We start from the raw sequence: 14,917 nt of genomic DNA on the forward strand, positions 1-14,917 counted from the left end.
CCCACTCATAGGGAAAGCTTCAGGAGTAAATCCTGAGGGGCGGAGCCGGGAGGAGTTTGCTGCATGTACAACAGCTTGCTCTCCATATCGTACTGCCCTGGCCTGTGTACTGACTTGACAACTAGGATGCTACATCCAAGGGTCACCCCCCAACCAACGGAGGGTCTCTATCAACACGGCAGCCTACAGTATATCTTGAGCCACAAGGAACTACACATACAATCAGATGGTATAAAAATGTTTATAGACATGGATAGAATGCTCATTAACTGGCAGGCTTTGAAACTTTGTAGTAGTTATGATGGTTTGCAAGTAAAATAAAGATTCAAAAAATATTATATCAAAGATTAAAGGTTATCCTGAACAACTTCTTTTATAGAGTGGCAAACAGCTGAAACATGCAACTGAAGAAAAACAGTCAACAAAAAAAAGGTTTGATTCCAATGTCATAGGAAAAAGTTTAAATGAGTTTGACATTTTGCAGGAATTTCTTTTTTGTCAATAGTGTTTCATCTGGTTCACTCAATGATGCAATAATACTACTCTGAAACTTGAACAATATCAACACAGTAATTACAAAAGTTAATTTCATGAAATTTCTTAATTTATCAGATTGGATGTGTGCTTATGAAACCAGCAAGAGATGCATTACCTGGATTTTATGCAGGTCTCTACGTAGAAAAATATAGAACTGGGATGATCACATGAAGCTTAATGCAAGGACGAGTTAATATTTACAGATAGCAGTAACTTGTAATTTCTAATATCTTAAAGACCAGTGCAACAGAATGACAGGAAGAATACCTCTGCCAGTTTTCTTCTAGATTATGCGAATCTTAATTTGAAAACAGATTAATGCTCCATCATCACTGCGTCAATACCATGGAGCACTCTGTCAAAAATCAACACAGGTATACCATCAACACAAAGATTAAATGCAATTAGTGTCATCTTGCTCTGCACTTTTCCCAGAGCTTTCATTTCCCCAGTGCTTTAGTAATTGGGCCACATTCAAGATATGATTTAATGAAATCAATATCAGTTTTGGCACAATAGCATTAATTATATTTGATTAATAAGGCTATTCTTTTAGAATTCTGTTTATTTTTGCAGCAGCTTTGCCCATTGATAACACATGGGGAAATAAATCCTATGTTAGATTTTCAGTTGACCATTTTAAGTTGAACCAATTTATTCCAATGGCATAGGATTGATAGCTGCAAATGCCAGACTGAGGAACAAAATAGGAAAAGAAAGAAATAGAGACCCATAGAGCCTAGAGAATATCTGAGAATATCAGTTATGCTGTTCAACAACCAAGAAAGGTAAATGAAAGTGTATTAAGGCAGAACTAAAAGGCTTATACGACAAAACATTTAAAATTGAAATCTCATTCATATACTTACAGGTAGCTCCATACGTGGTCATAACAATTTCTACAGCACAGGCAAGAAGGGATCCATGAAAAGTAGCATCATTTAACAACTTGCTACAAAGAAAATGGAAGCAATTACTTTAAAAGTGTTCATTTAAAACAAAACTGCATTAAGACTTTTGAAAAAAAATCTATAAATTTACCTAAAATTTTGAACAGAAAGTCGCTTTTCTTCCTGCAAGAATCAAACAGAAAGAGTAAACTACATAATGCAGAGGATATAGCTGATCGGAAATACTAATAAAGCAATTACTCCAAGGAATGTGCGTTTACTCAAATTATGTGTAATTAGTTGCAAAATTTTTGGAAGCCCTTACAAGTTTTCTTGTGTCAGATGATAAATCTGAACTAAACCGAACATTCCTAGATTGTTTCAATGACTTTGTGGTTTGATATTTTATATTCTCCATTTTTCACTCAGTTTTGCCGTTTGTGTGATTTATTTAGAACCATAGAACATTACGGCACAGAAACAGGCCTTTTGGCCCTTCTTGGCTGTGCCGAACCATTTTTCTGCCTAGTCCCACTGACCTGGACCTGGACCATATCCCTCCAAACTCCTTTCATCCATATACCTGACGAATGTCAGGGAGAGGGCCATATACTGCATACGTACTTCGATAATAAATGTACTTTGAACCTTTGCAATCATTACAGATAGCCTTATCTGTACTTCACCATACTTAAACCATAACTGACATCACTGTCATATGATGCACTACAGAGGCCTTGTTTACTCCTGATGGATGTTGAAGGTCCTACTACACTGCTTGAATATTATTATATTTATGAAATTGTATCAGGCCAACATATGTCCACATTGAATAATAACATCCAAGAAACAAAAGTAAGGAAATACACACTACTGACCTGAATGTGGGGGAACAAAGCATGATGTAAGAATTTGCTGATGATACACAATTCAGAAGAGAAGTAAGCATCAGGAAGAAGAATAAAGATGACAGAGATGGACTGATGCAGTGGGCAAACACATAGCAAATGAAATTCAACACAGTCAAGTATGTGCTGACAGATTTTAGAAGGAAGAATAAGGAACGAGAAAGGATATTTTAAAATTTACTGAACCTCATGGAATACTGAACACTCAGCAGGTCAGGTAGTATTTTTCTGTTCAAGAATGGCTAATTACTCCAACAGTTTACCCTCAATTAGCAAAATGATGGAAGAGGTTGTCCCAGTGCTGTCAAATAGCACATATTAATAAACTGCTCACTATCATTTAAGATTTAATTTCACTAAGTCCACTCCAGCTAATCTCAAACAAGAGCAAAAGAGCAAAGATTCTAGAAGTAAGGTTGGCTGCCTTGACAACATAGCACTATTTAACCAAGTATGAAGTAAAGGGTCCTGATAGTATCAAGTTGTGTGTTGGCACATGGTCAAGTGGTGTTGGCCTAATGATCTGAAAGTCACTAGTTCGAGCCTCAGCTAAGGCAGCGTGTTGTGTCCATGAGCAAGGCACTTAACCACACATTGCGACGACACCGGTGCCAAGCTGTATGGGTCCTAATGCCCTTCCCTTGAACAACATCGGTGGCGTGGAGAGGGGAGACTTGCAGCTTGGGCAACTGCCGGTCTCCCATACAACCCTGCCCGGGCCCAGAAACTTTCCAAGGCACAAATCCATGGTCTCTTGAGGCTAACGGAGATCTATATACACACACACACACATGAGATATATATATCTCAAGTACAGTATAAAACAGCCCATTGGTGGAAACATACTTTACAATTTGTTTGCAATCATCTCCACGCCAGCGTATCAATTCAGAAGTTCCCCAGTGGAGTATGTTACATTCACTGCTTCTTAATGTTCTTTCCTCTTTCACAAAGATTAGACTTGCAGCACTTTTTTCACAATTGGAGAGTGTCCATTTATATCCGCTTTGCAAATGCATATAGAATGCAAATGAAAATGTACAGATTTGGGTGACAGAAGAAAACAAGCGGAAACCAATAACTCCTCATACACTTAGCGGCATCATCAGTGCTGAATCAAACACAAATCTCCCAAGGAATTGCCTCTGAAAGCTAACTGGACCAGTACACAAGCAATACAGCTAAGCACAGGTCAGAATTTTGGTATCCTGCAAGGAATGACTCTTGCAATTCTCAAAACTACCGTAAATTCCTGTGTATAAGCCAACTCCCATTTTCAAGGTTAAAAAAGTGTCTTTTTCATGTTACCTTTGTATAAGCCGACCCCTTTTGTAGAGGTTTCTGATTTAACCAGAAAAGATCACAAGATCTCACATGCTGTTACTCAGCTTTGCTGGATCCGGACCCTGGAAATTTTGTGAAACAGTACCTGCTAACAAAACAGGCCTACACATTGTAAAGTGTTATAAGCAAATTCTTAATAAATAAATCAAGGAGGGAAGTTTTGGACTGGGTTCCCAATGGTGAAGAATCCTCTTAAATGTAATCCCCGTGAAACCATTTAGCACCCATCGTAATCTCGTTAAAACGTAACCTGGGGTGGCGGGATCAGTACATGTACTCAGTATTGAGTTTGCGACCACCATGTACAAAAGATTAAAACGAATGTGATATGATGCTGGCTTCAAGCTGAAGGTTGTTGATTTTGCTAAAGGAACAAATAATTCTGCAGCTGCTAAGAAATTTAGTGTAAACAAGAAACACGTGAGAGAGTGGAGAAAGGCAGAGGACACACTGAGGGAAATGCCAAAGACGAAATGTGCAAACTGTGGGAAAACATGCCAGTGGCCAGAACTGGAAGAAAAAGTTTTAGAGTGCTTGAATCACCAGCGATCGTCTGGATACATTGTTACTGGAGAAATGATTTGAGTTCAAGCGTTGAAATGGGCCGAAAAACACTGTGAGGTCAGCAAAAATTTCAAAGCTACACGAAGTTGGTGCACCTGATTTATGAATAGACGTGATCTTGTGTTGAGACAAAAAACAAAGATTGCTCAGAAAATTCCTGCGGGGTGTTGTTGTTTACATTCAAGAACGCTGCTGGATGGACGAAGCAGGTTGCTTGAAGTGGGTTAAAGAGGTGTGGCGTCGATATCCGAAAGGTTTCAGGAAGGAAAAGTCACTACTTGTCTAGGACATGTTCAAAGTGCACTTGTCAAGTGAGACAAAAGCAGCATTGAAAGCTGAAAATACGGACATTGCAGTCATCCCCGGTGGTTTGATGTCCGTGCTCCAGCCACTAGATGTGAGTTTAAACAAATCATTCAAAAAATTCATGCGTCGACAGTGGAACGAATTTGACTCAAAAACAGCCAATAAATACGACCTGTCTTCCGTGTATTCGTTTTTCCAAAGTTGGCACCCTCTGTAGAAGCTGACCCCCTAATATTAGGACCAAAATTTAGGGCCAAATTTTCAGCTTATACACCAGAATTTACAGTATTCTATTAACTTCAAGGGATGTCCAAAGGAATAACTAGATCATTTACCTGAACATGTAAAACCCCAGCAATATTCAACAAGCTCAAAAATATATTGCAAAAATCAGTCTGCTTGCAAAACCCGTCCTTCCCTATTTCTTGACTCAGTCTACCACTGGCAACGTATGGCTGCAGCTTTTATGCAAATTCCAATCACCAAGAACGAAAATGCTTGAAGTTTCTTCGCCAATTTATTTTGTCTTAACTGTCCACATAGAATGACTTCAGAGCTTTGATCTGATCCAGTAGAAATAAGAGTAGTTGGGTCTATTTAAAATCACACTGTAGCAATGTTCACGCTGCTTTATATTGTGTTTTCACTAGTTTTACTTGTCAGCTCCTGCTACATTTTAATGCTTTAAGAACTGGATCCTAGTCTATTAATAAAATTAGAATGAAATATCTATCAATCACAAGTTAGTGGAGAATACAACTCTGATAGGCCACAATGTGCCAAGGATATCCAGTTTTGAGCTGCAAGATTTGTTCTGAATTTGTTACTTTTAACTTCAGTGGCATTACCACACCACATAATGCAAAACCAAAGACTTGATTGGAGACTTCAGGAAGTGGAAGTCAGGAGAAAACGCATCAGTCCTCATTGAGGGGTCAGCTGTGGAAAGGGTGAGCAGTTTCAAGTTCCTGTGTGTCAATCTCTCAGAGGATCTCTCCCAGGCCCGACATATTGATGCAATGATGAAGGCGGCATACCAGCAGCTATACTTTGTTTGAGGATTCCAGCAAATTTCTAGATGTGCCACAGAAAGCATTCCATCTGATTTTATCACCATTGAATCACTTGCCAGATCATTTCAAAGGTTACAAGAAATGAATGAAATTTTGACAAAATTAAATGAATCAGGTGGTAAGAGTTGTATGTTTCAATATCAAATGTGTACTCCAAGGTTAGCTTTATTAATGCTGGGTTTCAAGTCCATTTTTTTACATTATGGAGCAATTGTTGAATTTGATCATTGTCTCTAGATTGATAGTTCAGATTATTAGCCTAATCACATATTCACTATGTTAAAGAAACCTGTGTATAAATTATCTGTTTACATCTAGCTACCCAAGCTATATTTGTGAAACATGTGGGCATTCTACCTATATTTAATCAGTTTAATGTTGCCTCTTCAACAGCCAGTTCCTTAATAATGAAGGCACATTATAATAGATTCAAATGTCAGACATCCAGCCTTTGATTCACGTTATGCTTAACTTCATTAACTTCTTAACCGGTTAATCATGCGGCATCACACCATAAGTCAGACTGAAATTATGCAACCCGATTTCTTTCAAACGTTTCCCAAACGAGGCAGTTAAAATGAAATAAAACAGAGTTGCCAAAGTTCATACATATAGTATACCTGAATTTTTTTTCACATTTCAAATATTAAAACATATTTTTTCAAGGTCCATTGTTAAATATTCCTGTCTATGCTGCAATAAAAAACTTACCGATTTCAACATGGATTCCATAACCCTGTAGTATAAACGTACGCCAAGTTTATATCTCTGAAGGAAACAATGCACAAGTTGATGAAGTTAATTAATTTGAAATACAACTGCATATAAACCATGGAACAGCAAAATCAAAAATTGAATTAATACCTGTGATCCAATCTCTGCCCATCCTTCTCCCACAGTCCGAGCAAAATTCTCCTGAAACCTCTGACCGAAATTCTCCACTCTTTTAGTAATGTTGATGGTGGGATTTATTGTACAATTCTGAAAAAAGTATAAAAATCTGAGGCTAATATTCCTATAATACAAAACACAAACTTATGCATTGTCTTAAAAACATCAGATTTTACATGTTTAAGATATCAGACCGATAGTAAGGAATGGAACTTTAGAAAATCCCTCTGCTTCTCAGCACCATCGCTTGTGAAGCAGTGGTCTTGCTTTATTGTTTGGCATGTGAATGCTACAAGTTATAACTTGGGAGTTATAAATACAAACTGGCTAAAAACTATCTATTTTCCAGATGTTTGATTTTTAAAACATTAATATATACAACTGCATATCCAGATTTGTTCCAAAATATTTTACAATGGCACAGCAGCAAAATTTGCCAATTGTGTGGTAATTTTCACTTCAACACTGCAACCAAAACATGACATAATCCAGCCAGTCCAGATACATAGAATTCAAATAGAAAATGCTGGCAGCACTCAGCAGGACAGGCAACAACTATGAGAAGTGAAACCCAGTTAATGTTTCAAGTCAAACACCCTTCATCATAAATGGGGGGGGGGGGGGTGGAGAGAGAGAGAATTCTTTTGAAGGGTTTTGAACTGGAACATTAACTGTGCTTCTTTTCCAAAAGCTGATTGCTTCCAGTATTTTCTATTTTAATTTCAGATCTGAAGCAATTTTTATTTCCAAACATATTTGTGTTTGTGGATGAATTTCATTGAAGGCAGTGAATTTTCAAGGTTAGAATTTGGCAAAACATGAGAGATGTAACTAATTTTTTTTCACTTTATTTAAGTTCTGCATTTAGAGCTTTAGCCTTCTTTCCTTTACATTGCTAGTCTGTTGTGAACAAATCACTTCCCAATGACAGTTTTACAGTTAATTATGTTAGAAACATAGAAGCACAGAAAACCTACAGCACAATACAGGCCCTTTGGCCCACAAAGTTCTGATGAACATGTCCCCACCTTAGAAATTACTAAGCTTACCTATAGCCCTCTATTTTACTAAGCTCCATGTACCTATCTAAAAGCCTCTTAAAAGACCCCGTCATATCCTCCTTCACCACCGTTGCCGGCAGCCCATTCCACGCACTCACCACTCTCTGAGTAAAAAACTTACCCCTGACATCTCCTCTGTACCTACTCCCCAGCACCTTAAACCTGTGTCCTCTTGTGGCAACCATTTTGCCCCGGGAAAAAGCCTCTGACTATCCACACGATCAATGCCTCTCATCCTCTTGTACACTTTTATCAGGTCACCTTTCATCCTTCTTTGCTCCAAGGAGAAAAGGCCAAGTTCACTCAACCTATTCTCATAAGGCATGCTCCCCAATCCAGGCAACATCCTATGTAAATCTCCTCTGCACCCTTTATATGGCTTCCACATCCTTCCTATAGTGAGACAACCTGAACTGAGCACAGTACTCCAAGTGGGGTCTGACCAGGGTCCTATATAGCTGCAACATTACTTCTTGGCTCCTAAATTCAATTCCACGATTGATGAAGGTCAATACACCATACACCTTCTTAAGTCAATCTGCGCAGCTGCTTTGAGTGTCCTATGGACTCGGACCCCAAGATCCCTCTGATCCTCCACACTGCCAAGAGTCTTACCATTAATACTATATTCTGCCATCATATTTGACCTACCAAAATGAACCACTTCACACTTATCTGGGTTGAACTCCATCTGCCACTTCTCAGCCCAGTTTTGCATCCTATCAATGTCCCGCTGTAACCTCTGACATCCCTCCAACTATCCACAATGCCTCCAACCTTTGTGTCATCAGCAAACTGACTAACCCATCCCTCCACTCCCTCATCCAGGTCATTTATAAAAATCACAAAGAGTAAGGGTCCCAGAACAGACCCCTGAGGCACTCCACTGGTGACCGAACTCCAAGCAGAATATTACCCGTCTACAACCACTCTTTGCCTTCTGTGGGCAAGCCAGTTCTGGATCCACAAAGCAATGTTCCCTTGGATCCCATGCCTCCTTACTTTCTCAATAAGCCTTGCATAGGGTACCTTATCAAATGCCTTGCTGAAATCCATATACACTACATCTACTGCTCTACCTTCATCAATGTGTTTAGTCACATCCTCAAAAAATTCAATCAGGCTCGTAAGGCACGACTTGCCCTGACAAAGCCATGCTGGCTATTCCTAATCATATTATGCCTCTCCAAATGTTCATAACTCCTGCCTCTCAGGATCTTCTCCATCAACCTACCAACCACTGAGGTAAGACTCACTGGTCTATAATTTCCTGGGCTATCTCTACTCCCTTTCTTGAATAAAGGAACAACATCCACAACCATCCAGTCCTCTGGAACCTCTCCCAACCTCATTTATGATGCAAAGATCATCGCCAGAGGCTCAACAATCTCCTCCCTCGCCACCCACAGTAGCCTGGGGTACATCTCATCCGGTCCCAGCGACTTATGCAACTTGATGCTTTCCAAAAGCTCCAGCACATCCTCTTTCTTAACATCTACATGCTCAAGCTGTTCAGTCTGCTGCAAGTCATCCTTACAATCACCAAGATCCTTTTCCATAGTGAATGCTAAAGTAAAGTATTCGTTAAGTACCTCTGCTATTTCCTCCGGTTCCATACACACTTCCCCACTGTCACACTTGATAGGTCCTATTCTTTCACGTCTTATCCTCTAGCTCTTCACATACTTGTAGAATGCCTTTGGGTTTTCCTTAATTCTGCCCACCAAGGCCTTCTCATGGCCCCTTCTGGCTCTCCAAATTCCTTCTTAAGCTCCTTCCTAGTAGCCTTATAATCTTCTAGATCTCTAACTTACCTAGCTCTCTGTACCTTTTGTAAGCTTTTCGTTTCTTCTATGCTAGATTTATTACACAGCCTTTGTACACCACAGTTCCTGTACCCTTCCAAAACTTCCCTGTCTCATTGGAACGTTTCTATACAGAACTCTACACAAATATCCCCTGAATATTTGCCACATTTTTTTCCGTATGTTTCTCTGAGAACATCTGTTTCTAATTTAAACCTCCAATTTCCTGCCTGATAGCCTCATAATTCCCCTTACTCCAATTAAATGCTTTTCTAACTTGTCTGTTCCTATCTCTCTTCAATGCTATTGTAAAGGAGATAGAATTATGATCACTATCTCCAAAATGCTCTCGCACTGAGAGACCTGACACCTGACCAGGTTCATTTCCCAATACCAGATCAAGTACACCCTCTCCTCTTGTAGGCTTATCTACATACTGCATCAAGAAACCTTCCTGAACACACCTAACAAACTCCACCCCATCTAAACCCTTTGCTCTAGGGAGATGCCAATCAATATCTGGGAAATTAAAATCTCCCATCACAACAACTCTGTAATTATTACACCTTACCAGTATCTGTTTCCCTATCTGCCCCTCGATATCCCTGTTACTATTAGGCGGCCTATAAAAACCACCCAGTAAAGTTATTGACCCCTTCCAGTTCCTAACCTCCACCCACAAGGACTCCGTAGACAATCCCTCCATGGCGTCCACCTTTTCTGCAGCTGTGACACTATCTCTGATCAACAGTGCCACACCCCCACCTCTTTTGCCTCCCTCCCTGTCTTTCCTGTAACATCTAAAACCTGGCACTTTAAGTAACCAATCCTGTCCCTGAGCCATTCAAGTCTCTATAATGGCCACCACATCATATCTCCAAGTGCTGATCCACGCTCTAAGCTCACCCGCTTTGTTCAAATACTCCTTGCATTAAAATAAACACATCTCAAGCCTTCGGTCTGAGCGCGTCCCTTCTCTATCACTTGCCTATCCTCCCTCTTGCACTGTCAACAAGCTTTCTCTATTTGTGAGCGAACCCCCTCTTCCCCAGTCTCTTCAGTTCGGTTCCCACCTCCCAACAATTCTAGTTTAAACTTTCCCCAGTAGCCTTAGCAAACTTCCCCGCCAGGATATTGGTCCCCCTGAGATTCAAGTGCAACTCGTCCTTTTTGCACAGATCACTCCTGCCCCAAAAGAGGTCCCAATGATCCAGAAATCTGAATCCCTGCCCCCTGCTCCAATCCCTCAGCCACGCATTTATCCTCCACCTCATTCTATTCCTATTCTCACTGTCGCATGGCACAGGCAGTAATCACGGGATTACTAACTTTGCAATCCTGTTTCTCAACTTCCTTCCTAACTCCTTGTAGTCTTTTTTCAGGACCTCTTCCCTTTTCCCACTATGTCATTGGTACCAATATGTATCATGACCTCTGGCTGTTCTCCCTGCCACCACAGGATATCTTGGATGCGATCCAAAACATCCCAGACCCTGGCACCTGGGAGGCAAATTACCATCCGAGTTTCTTCACTACTTCCACAGAATCACCTGGCTGACCCCCTAACTATAGAGACCCCTATCACTACTGCCTTCCTCTTCCCTTCCCTACCCTTCTGAGCTACAGGGCCAGACTCTGTGCCAGAGGCACGGCCACTGCCACTTCCCCTAGCTAGGCTGTCCCCCCACAACAGTACTCAAACCATGGTACTTATTGTCAAGGGGCACAGCCACAGGGGTACTCTCTAGTATCTGACTCTTCCCCTTCTACAGAAATCTACCGAAATCTGATTAACTGGTAATTGCCATCACCTGAAGCTGAGATCACATATAGCCATTCCAGATTTACAAAATGGATACCTTCTTGAAAATGATATAGTAGGTTAATTTCATATATCAAAAATGCTGCGCAAGGGCAGAAAATGGTGTTCTGTTATTATAGCAAAAATAGATCATTAAACTAAAGGCATATATCCAGAAGAGTTAATGGCTTTATAGTGAAAAAAGCTTATTTATTTTATTTTTAATAACCTGAATACCACATATGCAACTGTTTTGGTTTTGCTGATGCAGAGTGACAATAACTCATTACCTCTCTGACTAGTCTCTTGAGCTACAAAGTGCCCACTCTTAAACCAGGCAAAGTACATTGAACCAACCTGAAGGAATGGACAATCCACAAAACACTCAACCTTATAGATGTCAAACGTTCAAGCTCCAAAATCAAGCTTTTTCCATTAGTAATATTCCTTACACTTGTAGATGTCTGGAACTTGAGGGAATGTTCCCGCATTGTGTAGGACTTGAAGTTAGTGGGCCAGAAGTATCCTGCAACCTCAATTAATTTGATGAATTTACCAACCAGCAATGGTGCCAGGATAACACATCTTTTCCCTAGTTCACCCAATTTCCAAATTAACCAAACTTGCAATTTCTTCCCTAGCATGAGAAAATCTGCAGATGCTGAAAATTCAAGCAACACACACAAAATGCTGGTGGAACGCAGCAGACCAGGCAGCATCTATAGGAATAAGCACTGTCGAAGTTTCGGGCCAAGAGTCTTGGCCCGAAACGTCGACAGCACTTCTCCCTATAGATGCTGCCTGGCCTGCTGCGTTCCACCAGCATTTTGAATCTCTTCCCTAGGACACTTCTGTCAAATTGGACTTCATGCTACCTACTCCCATTTCTTATAATGTATTAGTTATAAAGTAATTCAACATATTTTTCAATATGTTTCAATAACAATATATAGACCTGAGAAATGAAAGTTTAACATTCAATGTCAGTGTTTCCACTGATCACAAAAACCATCAACTTTTAAGTTATTTGTGCTTGATAGCTTTGCATTTCTAACAGTGCTTATTTGCAATTTAAGAAAACTACTACATATACACTCTTGTTCTCATCTAACATCTACTTACATTAAAATACCCTTTAAGAGTATCTGAAGGTTTGTCGTCAGCTGTATTTAGTATCATTTGTAACTGCTGTATGGTGTTCATAGCAGCCCTGCAACAGAGAACAGATTATTTTTTTCATTCTGTAGTTGTTTTCAAGGTGAGGGTATTGCTGAGAAGGCCAAAACTTTTTGTGCATTAACCCTTGCCCTTAAGGTAGCAGTCAGCTGCCTTCAACATGTATACCAATGTTCATGGAACCTACAAGGCTAACCCCCAAACTCACCTCGGATACTTAGACCATATACCCATTATGCTAACTCCTACATACAGTCCACTGGTTAAACAAGTCAATCCAGTTCACAGGTTGATCAGAAGGTGCCACCTCAGTGGTGCAGGACTGCTTCAAAAGTATGGACAGGAGCACCTTCAGGGTGCTATCTACGACCATCATGTCAACATTGATGAATATGTGGGATTGATGACTGGCTACATAGGAAAGTACATTGAGGTGTTACTGTGGTTAAACACTACACTGCCAGGGCAAACCAGAACCACAGCTGACTGCAGAGGTCTGTGCACTGCCAGGGATCGGACACTGCCTTCAGATCAGGGCACAGGACAACTCTAAAGTCACCAAGAGCCATGCTCTGCAGTGCCATCAACAAGGCAAAGCGTGAGCATGCGGCAAGGTGTACAAACCATAACTGATTACAAGTCAACCCTGTGTGTCACTGAGACCAATGCCTCCCTTCCTGACAAGCTGAATGTATCCAATGCATGGATATGGCCTCCTCTACTGTCAAAATGAATCCAAACTCAGGTTGGAGGAACAACACCTTATATACCGGCTGGGTAGCCTCCAACCTGATGGCATGAACATTGACTTCTCCAACTTCCGTTAATGCCCCTCCTCCCCTTCTTAACCCATCCCTGACATATTTAGTTGTTTGTTATTTTTTCTCTCTCTCTGCCCATCATTCTGCCTGTTCTCCATCTCCCTTTGGTGCTTCCCCCCCTTTCTTTCTCCCAAGGCCTCCCGTCCCATGATCCTTTCCCTTCTCCAGCTCTGTATCACTTTCGCCAATCACCTTTCCAGCTCTTAGCTTCATCCCACCCCCTCCGGTCTTCTTCTATCATTTCCCATTTTCCCCTCCTCCCACTACTTTCAAATCTCTTACTATTTTTCCTTTCAGTTAGCCCTGATGAAGGGTCTCAGCCCAAAACGTCGACAGTGCTTCTCCTTATAGAGGCTGCCTGGCCTGCTGTGTTCCACCAGCATTTTGTGTGTGTTGTTTAAATTTCCAGCATCTGCAGACTTCCTCGTGTGAGCTGGACAATATGCCTGCTCAAGCGCTGAGGGAGTGTGTGGCCCAAGTAACAGAGGTCTCAACGGACATAGAACATAGAACAATACAGCACACTACAGGCCCTTCGGCCCACAATGTTGTGCCAACCCTTAAACCCTGCCTCCCATATAACCCCCCACCTTAAATTCCTCCATATATCTGTCTAGTAGTCTCTTAAATTTCACTGGTCTATCTGTCTCCACCACTGACTCAGGCAGCGCTTTCCACACACCAACCACTCTCTGAGTAAAAAACCTTCCTCTAATATCCCCCTTGAACTTTCCACCCCTCACCCTAAAGCCATGTCCTCTTGTATTGAGCACTGGTGCCCTGGGGAAGAGGCGCTGGCCGTCCACTCTATCTATTCCTCTTAATATCTTGCACACCTCTATCATGTCCCCTCTCATTCTCCTTCTCTCCAAAGAGTAAAGCCCTAGATCCCTTAATCTCAGATCATAATGCATACTCTCTAAACCAGGCAGCATCCTGTTAAATCTCCTCTATACCCTTTCCAATGCTTCCACATCCTTCCTATAGTGAGGCGACCAGAACTGGACACAGTACTCCAAGTGTGGCCTAACCAGTTTTATAGAGCTGCATCATTACCCCGTGACTCTTAAACTCTATCCCTCGACTTATGAAAGCTAACACTCCATAAGCTTTCTTAACTACCCTATCTACCTGTGAGGCAACTTTCAGGGATCTGTAGACATGTACTCCCAGATCCCTCTGCTCCTCCACACTCCCAAGTATCCTGCATTTACTTTGTACTCTGCCTTGGAGTTTGTCCTTCCAAAGTGTACCACCTCACACTTCTCTGGGTTGAACTCCATCTACCACTTCTCAGCCCACTTCTGCATCCTGACATCTTTAATGTCTCTTGGAAACAGTTCATTGCCCATGCAGGCTTCAAGGCAAACACCATCATTCCAGTGCCCAAGACTGCAGCAATAACTGGCCTAAATGATCATTGCCCAGTGGCACTGACTTCAACTATCATGAACTGCTCTGAGTGGCTGGTAATGGATCCTATTAAATCCCACGTTCCAGATACATTGGGGCCTTCCCAGTATGCTTTACACTCAAACCGGTCCACTGATGATTCCATAGCCTCAGACATCCATGCTGTCCTGTCCCACCTAGAAAATGATGCTTCATATGCCAGGTTGTTGTTCAACAGTTAAATATGATCATTCCTCAGAGGTATGACCTGTACAAAAGGGACGGATTACACTTGAACCCGAGGGGGTCCAATATCCTTGTGGGCAAGTTGGCTAGAGTTGTTTGGGT

The 14,917-nt window shown here is 41.2% G+C and overlaps 1 protein-coding gene across 1 annotated transcript in view; it reads right to left on the reverse strand.

Annotated features, from left to right (window-relative positions):
* Positions 1-14,917, reverse strand: part of rb1 (retinoblastoma 1) — a 307,448-nt gene that overhangs the window by 194,749 nt on the left and 97,782 nt on the right. The window contains exons 12-16 of the mRNA XM_073045946.1: positions 12,303-12,390; positions 6,487-6,603; positions 6,334-6,390; positions 1,579-1,610; positions 1,407-1,489 (exon numbers count right to left, since the gene is read on the reverse strand). Coding sequence (XP_072902047.1) covers positions 1,407-1,489; positions 1,579-1,610; positions 6,334-6,390; positions 6,487-6,603; positions 12,303-12,390 — 377 coding nt within the window. The remainder of the gene's footprint in view (positions 1-1,406; positions 1,490-1,578; positions 1,611-6,333; positions 6,391-6,486; positions 6,604-12,302; positions 12,391-14,917) is intronic.

The sequence above is a fragment of the Hemitrygon akajei genome, chromosome 5 (genome assembly GCF_048418815.1).
Source record: "Hemitrygon akajei chromosome 5, sHemAka1.3, whole genome shotgun sequence".
Classification (NCBI taxonomy): Eukaryota; Metazoa; Chordata; class Chondrichthyes; order Myliobatiformes; family Dasyatidae; genus Hemitrygon; species Hemitrygon akajei.